Here is a 22449-nt window from a genome sequence, read left to right as displayed (position 1 = left end):
CCCTAATAAGGAATACGTTTGTTTATTCACCGTCGACACTGGATTCAGTGTCCCTGTCTGTGTCTGTGTCGACCGACTAAAGTAAACGGGCGTTTTAAGACCCCTGACGGTGTTTTTGAGACGTCTGGACCGGTACTAATTGTATGTCGGCCGTCTCATGTCGTCAACCGACCTTGCAGCGTGTTGACATTATTACGTAATTCCCTAAATAAGCCATCCATTCCGGTGTCGACTCCCTAGAGAGTGACATCACCATTACAGGCAATTGCTCCGCCTCCTCACCAACATCGTCCTCATATATGTCGACACACACGTACCGACACACAGCACACACACAGGGAATGCTCTGATAGAGGACAGGACCCACTAGCCCTTTGGAGAGACAGAGGGAGAGTTTACCAGCACACACCAAAAACGCTATAATTATATAGGGACAACCTTATATAAGTGTTTTCCCTTATAGCATCTTTTTTATATATTTCTAACGCCAAATTAGTGCCCCCCCTCTCTGTTTTAACCCTGTTTCTGTAGTGCAGTGCAGGGGAGAGCCTGGGAGCCTTCCCTCCAGCCTTTCTGTGAGGGAAAATGGCGCTGTGTGCTGAGGAGATAGGCCCCGCCCCTTTTTCGGCGGCCTCGTCTCCCGCTCTTAACGGATTCTGGCAGGGGTTAAATATCTCCATATAGCCTCCGGAGGCTATATGTGAGGTATTTTTAGCCAAAATAGGTATTCATTTGCCTCCCAGGGCGCCCCCCTCCCAGCGCCCTGCACCCTCAGTGACTGCCGTGTGAAGTGTGCTGAGAGGAAAATGGCGCACAGCTGCAGTGCTGTGCGCTACCTTTAGAAGACTGAGGAGTCTTCTGCCGCCGATTCTGGACCTCTTCTTACTTCAGCATCTGCAAGGGGGCCGGCGGCAAGGCTCCGGTGACCATCCAGGCTGTACCTGTGATCGTCCCTCTGGAGCTGATGTCCAGTAGCCAAGAAGCCAATCCATCCTGCACGCAGGTGAGTTCACTTCTTCTCCCCTAAGTCCCTCGTTGCAGTGATCCTGTTGCCAGCAGGACTCACTGTAAAATAAAAAACCTAAGCTAAACTTTTCTAAGCAGCTCTTTAGGAGAGCCACCTAGATTGCACCCTTCTCGGCCGGGCACAAAAATCTAACTGGCTTGGAGGAGGGTCATAGGGGGAGGAGCCAGTGCACACCACCTGATCGGAAAGCTTTACTTTTGTGCCCTGTCTCCTGCGGAGCCGCTATTCCCCATGGTCCTTTCAGGAACCCCAGCATCCACTAGGACGATAGAGAAATTATATTTTTTCAGCAGAATGGTTCAGCAGGCGCAGATTGGTCTGCTGAACAATTGGACAAGTGTGTAGTGAGGATTGGATGTAGGCTCTGCGGGCAGGTCTGCAGGAGGATTGTATAAACAGTGTCATCTGCCGAGGATTGGACAATAGCATGCTCAGCTGGTGGGCTGGATGGCAGCTACAGTGTAATTACCAGTTAATGGGTATGAAGAGTGCGCTGGCTGTAATTATTACTTGGCAAATGGATATTAAATGTTAAGTACAAAAGGATAAAATCTTACGGCTGAAAACGACGCTATTACACAGAATTACCTTGTCCTGTCTACAAATAATTACAACAATAAAACATATGCACAAAGGGAAACCATTATTAAAAAGCAATTACTGTGCAATCAGTGCAGGACATTTATCAACGGGGTTAGTTAATTAAATAGGTCTCCAGTACCATATAAAACGACCGCTGCAATCACACGCACAGGGGTTCCTCTGACTCCATGGGAAACCTCTCTTCTCAGCTTCTTACTTTGCTTGCTCCTCAGCCCGTGCCATATTCCCAGTGACATGCGGGAAGATGGCTAATGTGCACTAGAGAGCAGAGAGTCACGGTGCCAGAGTATTTACTTTCAATGTGCGAGGCGCCATCATCCCAAAGAGGTCACTGGGAAGATGGCGGCAACCGTGGAAGAGGGACCCGCTTCTCAGATATAGGCAAGTATACTCGGGGAGTAGGGAGGCCAATCCCGGGATCGGGGCCCAAAAATGCCGGGATTTTAATCCCGGGATTGGAGCATCCAATCCCGGGATTACACTGCGCATGTGCGGGAGGGAGTGGTGTAAGTAATACTAATTACAATTAGGTGGGCGGCAGCCATAGACGAACGCTGAACGCGGCGGCACTTCAAATGTGGCGCCGGCCACCAGCCAATCAGAGCTGGCGGACCGGAAGCCAATCAGGGAAGCTGCCGCGGCAGCCAATCAGGAGCGACTGCTGCGGCTGCTTCCCTGACTGACTGCTGGTCCGCCAGCTCTGGTTGGCTGGCGGCCGGCGCTTCATTTGAAATGCCGCCGCTTTCAGTGTTTCCATGGCTGGCGCCCACCTAATAGTAAGTGGTACTTACACCCACCCTCCCGCGCCGCTACCAACCCTCCCCGCTACCTACTGTACACCCTCCCTCCCTTCCCTGCCGCTACCTACACCCTCCCGCACCGCTCCCTACACCCTTCTTCACTGATCCCTACTGCAATCCCGGTATCCCGGGATTGGTCGTTTTTCAATCCCGAATCCCAGGATTGAAAAAACTGCCCGGGATTGGCCTCCCTATTGGGGAGCTATCAGACCCAGGCTTCTTCCATGCCCCTCCAGCTAGCGGGGGCCTCGGGAGGGGACAACCATGTCAGAGCAGCGGAGTGCTTAATGCAACATCAGTGGGGCAGGGGAAGGGGGGGGGGGGGGGGAGGGAGGCAGGAGTGCTACCCTATTTTCAGGAGCCTCCTGGCCATTCTGGGAGGGTAGGCAAGTATGAGCTAACCCTATCCTGAGAAGGAATTAGATGTTGGCGATAAGCTAAATTGTGTTAAGCTTTTAAATGATAATTAAATAGACTAAGGACAAAAAAGCAGATGTATTAAGCCTAGGGGCGGCATAAGGAAGTGATAAACCATTGAAAAGTGCAAGGTGATAAATGCACCAGCCAATCAGGTCCAACTGTTAATTTACATATTGGAGCTGATTGGCTGGTACGTTTATCACTGGATTATCACTTCCTTATGCCTGCTCCAGGTTAATACATCTGCCCCAAAGTTCCCATAGAGGTTTATGGTGATGGCGGTAAATAGTGTAAAATGGGCTAACACTGGAGAACTCACAGATATCTCTGAGGATAACCTCTTCTTACATAGCATATTTTTAGCTGGAGATTTAGCTCATCTCTGCTTTATAGCACTAGACCCACAAACAACGACTATTCTTTATGTAGCCAGAAAGTGGTGTCTGACTGATGCCAAACCAGCCCTGTGTAGCAATTGCAGGTCCATTTCGTTAAAAAAACTTTAGAGGTAACATAGTAAAATAGTTATTGAGGTTGAAAAAAAAAAAAAAAAGACAAAATGTCCATCTAGTTCAACCTTTTTTATAATTCTTACACAAATCTGTATTTAACAGTATTTTCACTATACTGACCCAGATGACGTTAAGTTAATAAGTATAACTAACACTATAAACACTATAAATCATGAATGAACTCACTTTAAATGCTGCACCCTTGGATATTTCTTTCTATTCGATAAATTCCTAATGCATTTTTAAACATATTAATTGAGTCCACCATTACTACCTTCACAGGCAGTAAATTCCAAATCCTTACTGCCCTTACTGTGAAGAACCCTTTCCTTTGTTGGGTATGACATTTTCTCTACTCTAACCTTAGACGGTGTCCACGTGTCCTGTGTACAGGTTTTTCAATAAACAAATCTCCTGATAGATCCTTGTATTGTCCCTTTATATACTAGTAAATATTAAAAATGTCTCCTGTTAGCCGCCCTTTTTCTAGTGTGAACAAATCTAACCTAGTAAGCCTTTCCTCATAATCCAGTGCCTCTAACTCCTTAATCAATTTGGTGGCTCGCCTCTGAGCCCTTTCAAATTCCAAGATGTCTTTTTTTGTGGAGCGGTGCCCAGAACGGAGCACAATACAGGTTGAGTATCCCTTATCCAAAATGCTTGGGACCAGAGGTATTTTGGATATGGGATTTTTCCGTATTTTGGAATAATTGCATACCACAATGAGATATCATGGTGATGGGACCTAAATCTAAGCACAGAATGCATTTATGTTACATATACACCTTATACACACAGCCTGAAGGTCATTTTAGCCAATATTTTTTATAACTTTGTGCATTAAACAAAGTGTGTGTACATTCACAGAATTCATTTATGTTTCATATACACCTTATACACACAGTCTGAAGTTCATTTAATACAATATTTTTAATAACTTTGAGTATAAAACAAAGTTTGTGTACACTGAGCCATCAAAAAACAAAGGTTTCACTATCTCAGTCTCACTCAAAAAAGTCCGTATTTCGGAATATTCCGTATTTCGGAATATTTGGATATGGGATACTCAACCTGTATTGCAGGTGCGGCCGTACCATTGATTTGTACAATGGTGGGATTACACTCTAATCCCTTGTCTCAGTTCCCCGTTTTATGTATGCTAACACCTTATGCTTTTGATGCTGCACTGTGACATTGGGTACTGCTACCAAATTTTTTTCAACTAATTTCCCCTACATTTTTCCCATTTAGTTTATAGGCTGCCTGATTGTTTTTAGCCCCAATGTGCATAACTTTACATTTTTCTATATTGAACCTCATTATCCACTTATCTGTCCAAACTTCCAGTTTAAATAGGTCTTTCTGTAGAGACTCAACATCCGTATCTGAATTAATTATTCTACAGAGTTTAGTATCATCTGTAAAAAACTGACACTGTGCTTTCCAGAACTCCTAGGTCATTAATAACTATGGTAAACAGTAATGGGTACGGACCCTAACGGTATTCCACTAAGCACAGGGGCCCAGTCAGAAAACATCCAAATACCACTCGCTGTTTCGTTATCAAGCAAATTACTTACCCAAGTACAAATATTATTTCCTAAACCAAGCTCCCTTAATTTGAGAATCAGTCTCATGTGCTGCACTGTGTCGAAGGCTTTTGCAAAGTCTAAATAGACCACATCCACTGCCTTTCCCTGATCAATATTTCTGCTCACTTATAGAAGCTAATTAATTTAGTTTGCCATGACCTGTCCCTCACAAAACCATGGTGGTTCCAATTAATAACCTTGGAGGTTTCCAAGTATTCCTGTATGCTATTCCTTATTATACCTTCCAGTAATTTCCCCACTATAGATGTCAAGCTTACTGGTCTATATTTACCGGGATGAGATTTAATTCCCTTTTTAAATATTCGCCAGTCCTTCGGTATCATACCTGAAGTAATTGAATCATAGAAAATCAAATATAAAGTCCTTGCTATTTCTGAGTTAAGCTCCATAAGTAACCTTGGGTGAAGTCCATCCGGACCTGGAGATTTATTTATCTTAATTTTACTTAGTCTCTACTGGACTACGGGGCGTTATCCCAGCTTTTGTTGTGCACTACTCCCCCCAACTGGTCCTCTCTAGTAAACATGGATGAAAAAAAAATGTGTTCAATAAATCTGCTTTATCTTTGTTATAATTTATCAAGACACCCAACTCCCCCTTTAATGGTCCTATATTTTCCTTATTTAACCTTTTGCCGTTTATATACGTAAAAAAACTTTTTAGGGTTTGTTTTACTCTCCCTGGTGATTCACTTTTCGTTTTCTATTTTAGCTGCTCTGATTTCTTTTTTACATTTTTTGTTATATTCCTTGTAGTACAGGAATGACCATCTTTCCGTTGGATTAAACACTTTGAAAGTACGCCTCTTTTTATCCATTTGTTCCTTAACCTTTTTATTAAGCCACATAGGTTATAATTTAATACTACTGCGTTTGCTGCCCATGGGAATGTACATAGGAGTGTACTCATCGAGCAAAATGTTAAAAGCATCCCACATTTCAGCCGTATTCTTAACCATGGAACAGAATTTCCCAATCTATGTCCTTTAGTTCTCGTTTCAGCATAATGAAATTAGCTGTTCTAAAAGTTAAAAAAGTCTTAGTTTGACCCTTATTATGTTTCTGAAAGACAATATCGAATCTGACCACATTATGATCGCTATTTCCCAAGGTCTCCTTTACTTTAATATTTGATGTAATCTCAACATTATTGGTTAGTACTAGATCCAGTACTGTCCTAAGTCTAGTTGGTTTCTCAATTATATGAGACATGGGGGTAAATTTACTAAGGTAGGAGTTCTATTTAAGATGGGATGTTGCCCATAGCAACCAATCAGATTATACTTCTCATTTATCTAGCGCCTTCTAGAAGTTTATACCTGGAATCTGATTGGTTGCTATGGGCAACATCCCATCTTAAATAGAACTCCCATCTTAGTAAATTTACCCCATGTAGTCATCTTTTAGTATGTTTAAGAACCTGCTTCTCCTAGCTGTTTTACATGATTTGGTGTTCCAATTTATTTTTGGATAATTAAGATCCCCAATGATTAGGACCTCACCCCAGTCCTGCAGCTTTTTCGATTTGCTGCAAGAGTTGTAATTCTTCAGCCACAATAATATCTGGCGGTGTGTAGCATGTCCCTATTAGTAGCTTTCTTGTATCTTTCCCCCCACTGGAAATGTCAACCCATAATGACTCTACATTGGGGGTCATTCCGAGTTGATCGCTCGCTAGCAGTTTTTAGCAGCTGTGCAAACGCATCGTCACCGCCCACTGGGGAGTGTATTTTCGCTTTGCAGAAGTGCAAACGCTTGTGCAGCAGAGCGCCTGCTAAATCTTTTTGTGCAAAACAAGACCAGCCCTGTAGTTACTCTTCGTGTGCGTTGATTCTAAAGACGTAGGGACGGCTTTTGACGTCACACACCCGCCCAGTGAACGGCCAACCACGCCTGCGTTTTTCTAAGCACTCCCTGAAAACGGTCGGTTGACACCCAGAAACGCCCACTTCATGTCAATCTTCCTGCGTTTGGCCGTGCGGCTGGAATGTTCGTTACACTCTGTGCAAACCCACAATGCTCATTTAACCCGTACGACGCGCCTGCGCATTGCGGAGCATACGCATGCACAGAAATACAGATTTTTAGCCTGATCGCTGCGCTGCAAACAGCAGCTAGCGATCAACTCGGAATGACCCCCATTATCTCCAGTCTTCTCGTAAATAACCTCCTTTAAATACGGTTTTAAAAATGGCTTAACATAAAGACATACACCTCCTCCCTTTTTGTTTGTCCTATCTCTCCTGAAAAAAGTACATCCTTCCAAATTTGCTACCCAGTTGTGAGAATCATCTCACCATGTCTGCGTAATGCCTAGGATATCGTATTGATCTTTAAGTGCAATTGTTCCTAATTCTCCCATTTTACTTGTTAGGCTTCTTGCATTTGCAAGCATATACTTTAGTTTAGTTATTCCCGCTCCCTTGGTTGATTGTGTATTGCTTGATTTACCTTTTCTGACTATCCTCACCCCCCCCCCCACCTCCACCCCGTTATACTTTATAGATCCCTCTTTTCTGCCCGCTTTGATTGTCCCATTAAATCTTTCTAATCCCTCCTCTCAGACACCTAGTTTAAAATCTCCTCCAACCCTCTAACCATCCTTCCCCCAAGCACTGCTGCCCCCTCCTCGTTCAGGTTCAATCCGTCACAACAAAAAAGATGGCGCCTGACCGAGAAGTCCATGAAGACAAATCCCTTCTTCCTACACCAATCTCTCAGCCACACCTTTACCTCCCTAATCTCCCGCTGCCCCCCTGGGCCAGCGTGTGGCACAGGTATTATTTCAGAGTATATTACCTTAAATGTCCTTGCCCTAAGTTTGCAACCTAGGTCCCTGTAATCGTTTTTAAAGGACATTCCATCTACCTCTAACTTTGTCATTGGTGTGAACGTGCACCAAGCCCGCCGGGTCTTTCCCAGCCCCTCCCAACAATCTATCTACCCGATCTGCAAAGTGTCATACCCGAGCAGTCGGAAGAATACTGTACGACGATCGCGAGACCGGTAGTAGATTGCCCTATCTGCCTTTCTAATAACGGAGTTCCCTACCACCACAATCTGACTAGGTACCTTGCTAACAAGGTCTATTACTAAAGCCTTGGATAGAGATAAAGAGGTCTATTCATGAAGCAGTGAAAAAGAGTGGAGAAAAGGTCCAGTGGAGAAGCAACCAATCAGCTTTGAAAGTAGCCTTAATCAAGTACATTTTATAGAATGTAAGGGAGATGCTGATTGGTTGCCATGGGCAACTTCTCCACTGGTCTGTTTCTCCACTCTTATCACTCCTTCATGAATAGACCCCTAAGTACCGGCCAATCAGCTCTTAACTGTCACTTTACAAACACAGCCAGTGACATAGCAGTTAGGAGCTGATTGGCTGGTACTTTATCTCCGTCCACTTTATCTCCATTGAAGGATTAGTAAATAGATCCTTTATAGCTACCCAACTCAACTGTATCCATCCCTATTTAGACCAACGCAAGCCAATTCAACCTTGTCCCAGGCTGCCAGGCCACAGAAACCACCTGACAAAAACTACGGTATACACAAACTCATGTTCTCTGACATTTTCCTGCAGTGACGAGCGGTGAGGTCAATGGCTGGGGAGGCACTTGGGGGGGGTTGCTGGATGGGAATAAGAGGCAGTGAAATGGGAGTGGGCAAGGGTAACACTGGCCTTCCTTCTCCAGTCAATGGACTAAATGGGAGGGACACTGTGACCAAGCTGGCTTGGGGGTTCTAGCGGAAAGCACGGGCAGTGGGTGGGCTGGTTGGGGAGGGAAGGGGGACAAAATGGGATAGGAGATGCTATCTAGAATCTGATAGGTTGCTAGGGCCAACTTCTCCACTCCACTTGTTTGAAGGTTTACTGCATGTTCCCCTAAGTAACAGGAAATGCCTTGATGTAAGCAGGTGAGCTTTAAAACTATATTGTGCACATAGGGCCTCATTCCGACCTGATCGAACGCTAGGTTTTTTTCGCTGCGGTGCGATCAGGTCACAACTGCGCATGCACCGCAATGCGCATGCACGTTGTCCGTGTACAAAGCTGAGATGGATTTAATGAAGAATCCATTCGCACACCCGATCGCAAGGAGATTGACAGGAAGAAGGCGTTTGTGGGTGGCAACTGACCATTTTCTGGGAGTGGTTGAAAAAACGCAGGCGTGTCCAAACGTTTGCAGGGCGGGTGTCTGACGTCAATTCCGGACACGAGCAGGCTGAACTTAAGTGATCGCAGCGGCTGAGTAAGGTCAGACCTACTGCACAAACTGTTTTTGTACCGCTCGGCTGCACAAGCGTTCGCACACTTGCAAAGTGAAAATACACTCCCCTATAGGCGGCGACTATCTGATCGCAGCGCAGCAGAAAGTAGCTAGTGAGCAATCAACTCGGAATGACCACCATAATCTCCTGCCATGTATATGGTGACACACAGTTACTTATGTCTAATATATAATTGGTTGCAGAGAGCCAAACTTTGGGCCTAATTCAGACCAGATCGCAGCAGCAAATTTGTTAGCTAATGGGCAAAACCATGTTCAGTGCAGGTGGAGCAGATGTAACATGTGCAGAGAGAGTTAGATTTGGGTGGGGTGTGTTCAAACTGAAATCTAAATTGCAGTGTAAACATAAAGCAGACAGTATTTACCCTGCATAGAAACAAAATAACCCACTCAAATCTAACTCTCTCTGCACATGTTACAACTGCCCCCCCCTGCACTGCACATGGGGCCTAATTCAGACCTGATCGCTCGCTAGGGTTTTTTGCACTGCTGCAAGCAGATAGTCGCCGCCCACAGGGGAGTGTATTTTCGCTTTGCGAGTGTGCGATCGCATGTGCTGCCGAGCGCTACAAAAAAAACTTTGTGCGGTTTCTGAGTTGCCCGGGACTTACTCAGCCCTTGCGATCACTTCAGCCTGTTCGGGGGCCGGAATGGACGTCAGACACCCGCCCTGCAAACACTTGGACACGCCTGCGTATTACCAAACACTCCCAGAAAACGGTCAGTTGACACCCACAAACGCCCTCTTCCTGTCAATCTCCTTGCGATCGGCTGTGCGAATGGATTATTTGTAAAAACCCATCGCACAGCAACGATCCGCTTTGCACCCGTGCGACGTGCGTGCGCATTGCGGTGCATACTCATGCGCAGTTCTGACCTGATTGCAGCGCTGCAAAAAACGCTAGCGAGCGATCAGGTCTGAATTAGGGGGGTAATTCAGAGTTGATTGCAGCAGCAAATTTGTTAGCAGCTGGGCAAAACCATGTGCACTGCAGGCGGGGCAGATGTAACATGTGCACAGTTCCGACCAATTATACATGAAAAAGGTAACAAGAAAAATGTCCACCAATCTTTGTGTATCATTTACATTAGCCTCACACAGCAGAGTAACTGTAACATTTGCTAATGACAGGGATTAGCGGCAGCTCTGACAGTCTCCCAGGCTGTGTCCCTGTAGCCAGGTAACGCATTAACCCCGCATACAGGAGTAACACAATCTCTGTAAGAGTATCTGTAAGTAAATGTCACCAAACAATGCTGAGCAAAGCACTGGCCCTATAGCAGTACAGAGATCAGTGCAGTAATGTTACACTGTACATTATGTAACCTCCTCTCACACACCTCACTGTATACTTATACAGGTATGGGACTAAGGGTCGACACCCATTGGTCGACAGTGGGCAGGTCGACACTAGAAATAGGTCAACATGAACAAGGTACTGCTAGGGGCAATATGTTTTTAAACACACTTAATGATAACTACTTAGTCCAACTAATTGAGGAACCAACTAGGTACAATGCAATCTTAGACCTGGTATTAACAAACAATGGGGATTTGGTATCAGGTATTATAGTAGGGGAACCCATAGGAAACAGCGACCACAATATGGTCACATTCAATATCAGTTTCCATAAACAGCCCTATACTGGCTCAACTACGATTCTAAACTTTCAGCAAATTTTGAAAAGATGAGGGTATTTTTCAGGGATATTGAATGGGAAGGTTTGTTTTTAGGAAAAAATACTACAGAGAAATGGGAGGTACTAAAATTCCTGCTAGCTAAAAATACACTCAAATTTATTCCTATGAGCAGCAAAAAAAGGAATAAAAATCATAAACCGATGTGGCTTAACAAAAAGATTAAGGAACTTATGGGCAAGAAAAGGCGAGCATTTAAAAAATACAAATCTGACGGGGAAGCAGAGTCATTTCAGCACTATAAGGAATGTAACAAAATTTGCAAGAAGGAAATAAGAGCGGCTAAAGTAGAAACTGAAAAACTAGTAGCAAAGGAAAGCAAAGCGAATCCCAAAAAATTATTTAAATACATTAATAGCAAGAGATTAAAGAAGGAGAGTATAGGCCCTTTAAAAGACAAGTTGGGAGTCTTAAGCAAAAATGCTAATGACATAGCGGACACACTAAATTAGTTTTTTTCAACAGTATTCACTAGAGAGGACCCAATTCAGGGACTGACACACAATCTCAATAATGAGAATATCCCACTGATAGGTACTTATTTAAGCGAGGAAGTAGTCTGTGACCGATTAAAACATTTAAAGATTAATAAATCACCAGGGCCCGATGGTATTCACCCAAGGGTTCTAATGGAGCTTCACTCTGAACTGGCAAAACCGCTATCTTTGATCTTTAAGGATTCAGTTATATCAGGTATGGTTCCCAAAGACTGGCGTATAGCGGAAGTAGTGCCTATATTCAAAAAGGAAGTAAAGCTGAACCAGGTAATTATAGACCAGTTAGTCTTACATCTATAGTGGGGAAAGTATTGGAAGGTATTCTAAGAGATAGTATTCAGAAGTTCCTTGAAGTCAATAAGGTCATTAAAAGGAATCAACATGGGTTTATGAAGGACAGATCCTGTCAAACCAACTTACTTGGCTTTTATGAAACAGTAAGCGCAAACCTAGATCAGGGTAAAGACGTGGATGTAATCTTTTTAGACTTTGCCAAAGCGTTCGATACTGTACCACACATGAGACTTATCTACAAGCTACAAGAATCAGGGCTAGGAAGCACAATATGCACTTGGGTCAAAAACTGGTTAGATAATAGGGAGCAGCGCGTTGTGGTTAATGGATCTTTTTCAACTTGGACTGAAGTGCTAAGTGGTGTGCCGCAAGGCTCAGTATTAGGACCGCTATTGTTCAATATTTTCATTAATGACCTAACAGAAGGTCTAGAGAGCATGGTGTCAATTTTTGCAGATGATACCAAATTGTGTAAGGCTATAAATACAGAGGAGGGTGCCGAGTCTCTTCAGAACGATTTAGTTAAATTAGAAGCATGGGCAGCCAAATGGAGAATGCGCTTCAACACAGACAAGTGTAAGGTAATGCACTGTGGTAACAAGATCAAAAATTACACCTACCTACTAAATGGGGTAAAATTAGAGGATTCTGTATTGGAAAAGGACTTGGGTGTCCTCATAGATAGCAAGCTAAGCAGTAGTACCCAAAGTAGGACTGCAGCAAAGAAGGCTAATAAGATATTAGCATGCATAAAACGGGGTATTGATGCTAGGGACGAGAGTATTATACTCCGGTTATATAAATCACTAGTGAGGCCTCACCTTGAATACTGTGTACAATTCTGGGCACCGTACTACAAAAAGGATAACCTGGAGCTAGAAAAGGTACAGAGGAGGGCGACCAAACTAATTAAGGGCATGGAGACGATGGAATACAAGGAAAGGCTTGAAAGACTAGGCATGTAAACATTGGAAAAGCGGAGACTAAGAGGGGATATGATCAACATCTACAAATATATAAGGGGACAATACACAGAGCTTGCGCGGGACCTGTTTTTGGTTAGATCAACACAGAGGACTCGTGGACACTCGCTCAGGTTAGAGGAGAGGAGATTCCGCACAATACGTCGTAAAGGCTTTTTCACGGTAAGGACAATACGTGTTTGGAATTCCCTGCCTGAGGGAGTTGTAATGGCGGAATCTGTCAACACCTTTAAGAATGGGTTAGATAAATTCCTAATGGATAAGGATATCCAGGGGTATGGTGCATAGTCATGCATTATAGTTACTATAAATAGGGATAAAATGCAATGGCTGACAGCAGCATCAGTCAGAAATTTTAGTCAAATCATCATGCATAGGAGACCACAAATAGGTTGAACTCGATGGACAATTGTCTTTTTTCAACCTCAGATACTATGTTACTATGTAAGGTCGACATAAAAAAGGGTCGACATTAGTTTTTTTTAATGTTTTTGTGGTGTAGTTTTCTCCGTCAAGTGACCGGGAACCACAATTAGTGCACCGCGTCCCCTCACATGGCGAGCGAAGGCAAGGTGCCTCGCTGCGCTCGGCACAGGTTACCGCTCCCAGTCGTAGTCCACCTGGATCGTAATGTTTGAAAAAGTGAAAAAAAAGGTGAAAAACTCATGTCAACCTTGTTCATGTCGACCTAATGGCCTTATCAACCTATTTCTGTTGACCTAGAGTCTGGATACCACTTATACTGGGGATCTGAGCACTTAGCTGGCTGTAATAATGGTGACACAAACTCTCTGGATTCTCAGCTGAACTGTAATTTTAGACACGTCTGGTAGCCCCCAGGTTCATTGTGACGGTGAGCTGCTCCACTGTAGAGTGTCGCTCGGCCCTTCCCCCCACATGATTACCTCCAGCCACTCCCAACTCAAGGATTCACCAGTGCTGCTCTCCATCTGTGGATCTCTCTCCCTCTCAGACTCTCTACCTCTCTCCAAAGCTTTGTATGGGGTCTCAGAGCCCACTTCTTTATATTAAAGCCTTGCAGCTCTCCATCTAGCCCACTGTGCCAGCCGTCTGTCCCTCACAACAGACTTTTGGTTCGGTGCAGCCGCGTGATGTCAAATGCGGCCGCTGCGACACGAAAAATGGCGCCTCTGCGTCTGCCTGCGCAACCTGGCTGCAGAGGCAGAGGGGCATCCACAAAACAGCGATGCGATCGCAAGTAATAACAATAATAAAGAAAAATCTACAGATTCAACTGGTTTTCTAGGAAACACCCTTATTCCACTTGCCGACAACACTCTTCCTTACAGTGTAATAGTGTTTCGCTCCTGTTACCCCACTTAGCTTACAACAGCAATACCTTGGGCCAAATAATTAGTGAGGTACAAAATGGACCATTTAACTCAGTGCAGGTAACTACAATAGAAAAATAAGATTTTACTCACCGGTAAATCTTTTTCTCGTAGTCCGTAGTGGATGCTGGGTACTCCGTAAGGACCATGGGGAATAGACGGGCTCCGCAGGAGACTGGGCACTCTAAAGAAAGATTTAGTACTATCTGGTGTGCACTGGCTCCTCCCTCTATGCCCCTCCTCCAGACCTCAGTTAAGGAAACTGTGCCCGGAAGAGCAGACATTATAAGGAAAGGATTTTAGAATCCCGGGTAAGACTCATACCAGCCTCACCAATCACACCGTATAACTTGTGATACACTTATCCAGTCAACAGTATGAACAACAACAGGGCATCAAATAATGGATGCCAACATAACATAACCCATTATTAAGCAATAACTATATACACGTATTGCAGATCGTCCGCACTAGGGACGGGCGCCCAGCATCCACTACGGACTACGAGAAATAGAATTACCGGTGAGTAAAATCTTATTTTCTCTAACGTCCTAGTGGATGCTGGGGACTCCGTAAGGACCATGGGGATTATACCAAAGCTCCCAAACGGGCGGGAGAGTGCGGATGACTCTGCAGCACCGAATGGGCAAACTCAAGGTCCTCCTCAGCCAGGGTATCAAACTTGTAGAATTTTGCAAATGTGTTTGAACCTGACCAAGTAGCAGCTCGGCAAAGCTGTAATGCCGAGACCCCTCGGGCAGCCACCCAAGAAGAGCCCACCTTCCTTTTGCAATGGGCTTTCCCTGATTTTGGATGCGGCAATCCAGCCGCAGAATGAGCCTGCTGAATCGTGTTACAGATCCAGCGGGCAACGGTTTGCTTTGAAGCAGGAGCACCCAACTTGTTGGGGGCATACAGGATAAACAGCGAGTCAGTTTTCCTGACTCCAGCCGTTCTGGCTACATAAATCTTCAAAGCCCGGACTACGTCAAACAGCTTGGAATCCTCCCAAGTCACAAGTAGCCGCAGGCACTACAATAGGTTGGTTCAAATGAAAAGATGACACCACCTTTGGCAGAAATTGGGGACGAGTCCGCAATTCTGCCCTGTCCATATGAAAAACCAGATAGGGGCTTTTACATGACGAAGCCGCCAATTCTGATACACGCCTAGCCGAAGCTAAGGCCAATAGCATGACCACCTTCCACGTGAGATACTTTAGCTCCACGGTCTTAAGTGGTTCAAACCAGTGGGATTTCAGGAAACCCAACACCACGTTGAGATCCCAAGGTGCCACTGGTGGCACAAAAGGGGGCTGAATATGCAGCACTCCCTTAACAAACGTCTGAACTTCAGGAAGAGACGCCAGTTCCTTTTGAAAGAAAATGGATAGGGACGAAATCTGGACCTTTATGGATCCCAACTTCAAGCCCATAGTCACTCCAGACTGTAGAAAGTGCAGAAATCGGCGCAGTTGGAATTCCTCTGTAGGGGCCTTCCTGGCCTCACACCAAGCAACATATTTTCGCCATATGCGGTGATAATGCTTTGCTGTCACGTCCTTCCTAGCCTTTATCAGCATAGGAATAACTTCCTCCGGAATGCCTTTTTCCGCTAGGATCCAGCGTTCAACCGCCATGCCGTCAAACGCAGCCGCGGTAAGTCTTGGAACAGGCAGGGCCCCTGTTGCAACAGGTCCTGTCTGAGAGGCAGAGGCCATGGGTCCTCTGTGAGCATTTCTTGCAGTTCCGGGTACCAAGACCTTCTTGGCCAATCCGGAACAATGAGTATTGTTCGCACTCCTCTTCTTCTTACGATTCTCAGCACCTTGGGTATGAAAGGAAGAGGAGAAAACACATAGACCGACTGGAACACCCACGGTGTTACCAGGGCGTCCACAGCTATCGCCTGAGGGTCTCTTGACCTGGCGCAATACCGTTGTAGCTTTTTGTTGAGACGGGACACCATCATGTCTACCTGTGGCAGTTCCCATCGATTTGTAATCTGAATGAAGACTTCGTGATGAAGTCCCCACTCTCCCGGGTGAAGGTCGTGCCTGCTGAGGAAGTCTGCTTCCCAGTTGTCCACCCCCGGAATGAACACTGCTGACAGTGCTTGCACGTGATTCTCCGCCCACCGAAGAATCCTGGTGGCTTCCGCCATCGCGACTCTGCTTCTTGTGCCGCCCTGGCGGTTTACATGAGCCACCGCGGTGATGTTGTCTGACTGAATCAGCACCGGTTGGTTGCGAAGCAGGGGCTCCGCTTGACTCAGGGCGTTGAATATGGCCCTTAGTTTCAGGATATTTATGTGCAGACAAGCCTCCTGACTTGACCACAACCCTTGGAAGTTTCTTCCCTGAGTGACTGCCCCCCACCCTCGGAGGCTCGCATCCGTGGTCACCAGGACCCAGTCCTGTATGCCGAACCTGCGGCCCTCGAGAAGGTGAGCACTCTGTAGCCACCACAGAAGGGACACCCTGGCCCTGGGGGACAGGGTGATCAGCCGATGCATCTGAAGATGCGATCCGGACCATTTGTCCAACAGATCCCATTGAAAGATCCTCGCATGGAACCTGCCGAAAGGAATGGCTTCGTACGATGCCACCATCTTTCCCAGGACACGCGTGCAGTGATGCACCGACACCTGTTTCGGTTTTAAGAGGTCTCTGACTAGAGTCACAAGCTCTTGAGCCTTCTCCGTCGGGAGAAACACCTTCTTCTGGTCTGTGTCCAGAATCATGCCCAGAAAGGGCAGACGCGTCGTAGGAATCAGCTGCGACTTTGGGATATTCAGAATCCAGCCATGCTGTTGCAACACTTCCTGAGAGTGCGCTACGCTGATCTGCAACTGCTCCCTTGACCTCGCCTTTATGAGGAGATCGTCCAAGTATGGGATAACTGTGACTCCTTGCTTTCTCAGGATCACCATCATTTCTGCCATTACCTTGGTAAATATTCTCGGTGCCGTGGAGAGCCCAAACGGCAACGTCTGGAATTGGTAATGACAGTCCTGTACCACAAATCTGAGGTACTCCTGATGAGGCGGATAAATGGGGACATGCAAGTAAGCATCCTTGATGTCCAGAGACACCATAAAATCCCCCTCTTCCAGGCTTGCAATGACCGCCCTGAGCGATTCCATTTTGAACTTGAATCTTTTCAGATAAATGTTCAGGGACTTTAAATTTAATATAGGTCTGACCGAACCGTCCGGTTTCGGTACCACAAACATTGTGGAGTAGTATCCCTTTCCCTGTTGAGGAAGGGGAACCTTTACCACCACCTGCTGGAGAAATAGCTTGTGAATTGCCGCTACCACTACTTCCCTTTCTATCTGGGAAGCTGGCAGGGCCGATTTTAAGTAACGTTGAGGGGGCATCACCTCGAATTCCAGCTTGTGTCCCTGAGACACAATCTGTATAGCCCAGGGATCCACCTGTGAGCGAACCCACTGGTGGCTGAAATGTCGGAGACGCGCCCCCACCGCTCCTGGCTCCACCCGTGGAGCCCCAGCGTCATGCAGTGGATTTAGTGGAAGCCGGGGAGGACTTCTGTTCCTGGGAACTAGCTGTAAGGTGCAGCTTTTTTCCTCTACCCCTGCCTCTAGCATGAAAGGAAGCACCTCTGACCTTCTTGCTTCTTTGTGCACGAAAGGACTGCATTTGGTAATACGGTGCTTTCTTAGGTTGTGAGGGAATATATGGCAAAAAGTTTGACTTCCCAGCAGTAGCTGTGGAAACCAGGTCCGAGAGAACGTCCCCAAACAATTCCTCACCCTTGTAAGGTAACACCTCCATGTGTTTTTTGGAGTCGGCATCACCTGTCCACTGCCGAGTCCACAGGACCCTCCTGGCAGAAATGGACATTGCATTAATTCTAGAGCCCAGTAGGCAAATGTCCCTCTGGGCATCCCTCATATATAGGACAGTGTCTTTTATATGCCCCAGGGTCAGCATAATGGTATCCCTGTCCAAGGTATCCATTTCCTCAGACAGGTTATCTGTCCACACTGCTACAGCACTACACATCCACGCCGACGCAATTGCCGGCCTCAGTAGAGTCCCTGAATGTGTATAAACAGATTTCAGGATACTTTCCTGCTTTCTATCTGCAGGATCCTTTAGGGCTGCCGTATCCTGTGACGGCAGGGCCACCTTCTTAGATAAGCGTGTGAGAGCTTTATCTACCCTAGGGGAGGATTCCCAGCGCACCCTGTCCTCTGGCGGGAAAGGGTACGCCGTAAGTAACCTTTTGGAAATCAGGACTTTCTTATCTGGGGAATCCCACGCTCTTTCACATAACTCATTTAACTCATGTGAAGGGGGAAAAGTCACCACTTGCTTTTTCTCCCCATACATATAAACCCTCTTGTCAGGGACACGGTTCACCTCTGATATGTGTAAAACATCCTTCATCGCTATAATCATGTAGCGTATAGCTTTTGTCATTTTCGGTTGCAATTTTGCATCATCGTCGTCAACACTGGAGTCAGAGTCCGTGTCGATATCTGTGTCAACCATTTTGGATAGTGGGCGCTTTTGAGACCCTGAGGGCCTCTGCGCTGTAGGATCAGGCATGGGTTGAGACCCTGACTGGCCCGAGGTATCAGCTTTATCCAACCTTTTATGTAAGGAGTTTACATTATCATTTAACACCTTGCACATATCCATCCAATCAGGTGTCGGCACCGTCGGCGGCGACACGTCAGTCAACTGCACTTGCTCTGCCTCCACATAGCCCTCTTCGTCAAACATGTCGACACACGCGTACCGACACACCACACACACAGGGGAAGCTCTAAATGAGGACAGGACCCCTACAAGGCCTTTTGGAGAGACAGAGAGAGAGTATGCCAGCACACACCCCAGCGCTATATAACCCAGGAATCACACAGTAACTTAGTGTTTACCCCGTAGCTGCTGTATATGATTAATGCGCCTAAATTTATGTGCCCCCCCCCCTCTATTTTTTACCCCTCTACCGTGTATCTGCAGGGGAGAGCCTGGGAGCTTCCTCTCAGCGGAGCTGTGGAAGGAAAATGGCGCAGGTGAGTGCTGAGGAAGAATGCCCCGCACCCTCAGCGGCGGGCTTCTGTCCCGCGATTTTGTGTAAAAATAATGGCGGGGGCTCATGCATATAACAGTGTCCAACTGTCTATATGCAGCTTTTGCCAGGAGGTATCAATTGCTGCCCAGGGCGCCCCCCCCTGCACCCTACAGTGACCGGAGTGTGTAGGTTAGTGTGGGCGCAATGGCGCACAGCTGCAGTGCTGTGCGCTACCTCATATGAAGACAGGAGTCTTCTGCCGCCGATTTCGATGTCTTCTCCGCTTCTGCCGGCTTCTGTCTTCTAGCTCTGCGAGGGGGACGGCGGCGCGGCTCCGGGAACGGACGACAAGGTCAGGTCCTGTGTTCGATCCCTCTGGAGCTAATGGTGTCCAGTAGCCTAAGAAACGCAACCTAGCCGCAGTGAGTAGGTTTGCTTCTCTCCCCTCAGTCCCTCGTAGCAGAGAGTCTGTTGCCAGCAGAAGCTCTCTGAAAATAAAAAAACCTAACTAAAATACTTTCTTATTAGCAAGCTCAGGAGAGCTCACTAAAATGCACCCAGCTCTGTCCGGGCACATATTCTAACTGAGGTCTGGAGGAGGGGCATAGAGGGAGGAGCCAGTGAACACCAGATAGTACTAAATCTTTCTTTAGAGTGCCCAGTCTCCTGCGGAGCCCGTCTATTCCCCATGGTCCTTACGGAGTCCCCAGCATCCACTAGGACGTTAGAGAAAATATATGGGAGAAGCAGGAGCAGAACATGATCACATCCTGATAGCTGTGTTACACCATACATATAAGCACAATGGCTGGAGCACAGGCAGAACCCCACTGGCTGGCAGCTCTTGCATGTACTGGCGGTTGCAGCTGCAGCTGCAGCAGCAACAGCATCAGGGTCTACTCTACCAGTATGAGACCAGATTGGCACACGTGACCCACTGCGCATGCGCCGGCATCCGGAAGTGCCCGGGACACACATGGTCCGTTGCCATGACAACCAGAGGATACTTCACGCGCTAATAGCCAAACTATGGGCTCAGGATAAAGCTATTTAGATATGGCTACAGCGCGGTGGTGGAACTACAGGTTTCAGCATGCCATGGAGGCCTCTGGTCGTGTGCTATACGTGTCAGAGGCTGACGGGGCATGCTGGGAGTTGCAGTTCCCCAGCCGCCGGAGCGCCTTAGCACGATGCCGGGCCTTACCGCCTCTCTGCTCTGGGACGCGTTCCTCATCGCCTGGTAGGATAACTCCATGCTCAGAGCCCGGAGTAAGGTCTGCGGCGACACCAAACGTGAAAATAAGCCAACCCATAGAGAGAGGGAGGGCCGTGCCGGTGAGTGACCGGCGTGCGGACCAATAGCAGTTGCGTATTGGCGACAGTGGTCACAAACTGACCAATCGGAGAGCAGATCTGGGAACTGGCATCCGCTGAGAGGGAATTAACCTGTTCTTTACTGGAGCTTTTCATGTCGCGCTGTTCCCTATTCCTGATGCTGCTAAATGATGTACAGTATTAATGAGGCAGCCCATTAATATAATAAAATATAAAGTAATGCAGAACCTTAATGCATGCAGTTAATTTGCAAACCAAAACACTTCCTTTATTTTTATCTACATATTAATAGCAGGAGTGACATATTTCTATGGGGCTGTTGTCTGAGCAGGGCATCATATACCAAATTAAAGCTCTTTGTCCGTAGATTGGCAGAATTATATTGGTGTTGTGATTGGTTGCTCTGTTTTGGAGTTAGGTGGCAAAAACGTCCACTAGCCATTTACAATGCATCACCATTGTGCTCTGGAAAATGTGACAATTAAATCTCCCTGTGCACCTGCTGTGTGACCTAGGGCATGTGACCTGCTGGGTGGTCTGGAAACTGTGACAGTTATTTGCAGCCACCCACTAAGCAGGGATTTTTCCAAATTAGACTCCTAAGGGGGTGAAAAGTGGTAAAATGTTCCACCCAGCAATTCTTTGCCCTGTTGAAACTGGGCACATCAGGTGATTGTTATTATTATTAACAAATTAATTTAATACAATAGATTTCTGTGTAGCACATACACTAGGGGGCCTATTTATCAGGAAATGCTGTCTCGCTGCCCTGAAAGTTACCATTCCTAATAGTATTTTTTCTGGCTATTTAACACATGGACGTCGCCAGGGCGGGGCAGCAATAAGAGCCTGTGCCGGCAATTTTGGACCCAGCTGCTTCATCTACACTTGCATGGCCATCCGGGTCGCTGCGCACTCTGAAGTTATGAGATGGACATTGCCATCTGCTCCAGCACATCAAGGAGAGACTGTAACATCCATAGAGATTAGGCAGAATGATGCAGTCTTCAGTTAGTGTTATCCTACGCAGAGAAGCCATACGTACCATGTCCCTCTCCGGGAGGGGACAGTCAGTCAGAACAGCGAGTGGGTGAATCGGGGGGCGTGACGCGGGAAAGGGGGCAGTCTGGAAGCTGTGGTGAGGTATAGGAAGATGTGCGGGGATTACCAGCGCAGCCTCCTCTGCCATGCATTACAATGCTGAGATTATCGGCACATTGTACAGTGGGAGGCGTGGCTACCATGATGATGTCAACTGCTACTTAAGCAGAAACTTTTGTTTCTGTGTGATAGATAGATAGATAGATAGATAGATAGATAGATAGATAGATAGATAGATAGATACTGTAGGATGGATAGATAGATAGATAGATAGATAGATAGATAGATAGATAGATAGATAGATAGATAGATAGATAGATAGATAGATACTGTAAGATGTATAGATATAGATAGATAGATAGATAGATAGATAGATAGATAGATAGATAGATAGATAGATAGATACTGTAAGATGGATAGATAGATAGATAGATAGTGTAGGATGGATAGATAGATAGATAGATAGATAGATAGATAGATAGATAGATAGATAGATAGATAGATAGATAGATAGATAGATAGATAGATACTGTAGGATGGATAGATAGATAGATAGATAGATAGATAGATAGATAGATAGATAGATACTGTAGGATAGATAGATAGATAGATAGATAGATAGATGATAGATAGATAGATAGATAGATAGATAGATACTGTAAGATGTATAGATATAGATAGATAGATAGATAGATAGATACTGTAAGATGGATAGATAGATAGATAGATAGTGTAGGATGGATAGATAGATAGATAGATAGATAGATAGATAGATAGATAGATAGATAGATACTGTAGGATAGATAGATAGATAGATAGATAGATAGATAGATAGATAGATAGATAGATAGATAGATACTGTAAGATGTATAGATAT

At 45.9% G+C, this 22449-nt stretch overlaps 1 protein-coding gene across 2 annotated transcripts in view; it reads right to left on the bottom strand.

Moving 5' to 3' along the window:
* The window catches only part of KATNAL2 (katanin catalytic subunit A1 like 2), a 103216-nt gene extending 82743 nt beyond the window's left edge, over positions 1–20473 (bottom strand). Inside the window, exon 1 of one of the 2 annotated variants that reach the window (XM_063958625.1) lies at positions 20341–20473. In XM_063958625.1, coding sequence (XP_063814695.1) covers positions 20341–20391 — 51 coding nt within the window. In that variant the 5' untranslated portion in view covers positions 20392–20473. Of the gene's footprint in view, positions 1–14181; positions 14255–20340 lie in introns of those variants that run through there. The other variant, XM_063958632.1, reaches the window with a different exon arrangement.
* Between the last annotated feature and the right edge of the window lie 1976 nt (positions 20474–22449).

The sequence above is a fragment of the Pseudophryne corroboree genome, chromosome 1 (assembly GCF_028390025.1).
Source record: "Pseudophryne corroboree isolate aPseCor3 chromosome 1, aPseCor3.hap2, whole genome shotgun sequence".
Lineage (NCBI taxonomy): Eukaryota > Metazoa > Chordata > Amphibia > Anura > Myobatrachidae > Pseudophryne > Pseudophryne corroboree.
Note: the sequence above shows the minus strand (reverse complement) of the source record. Positions and strands in the feature narration are given on the sequence as shown.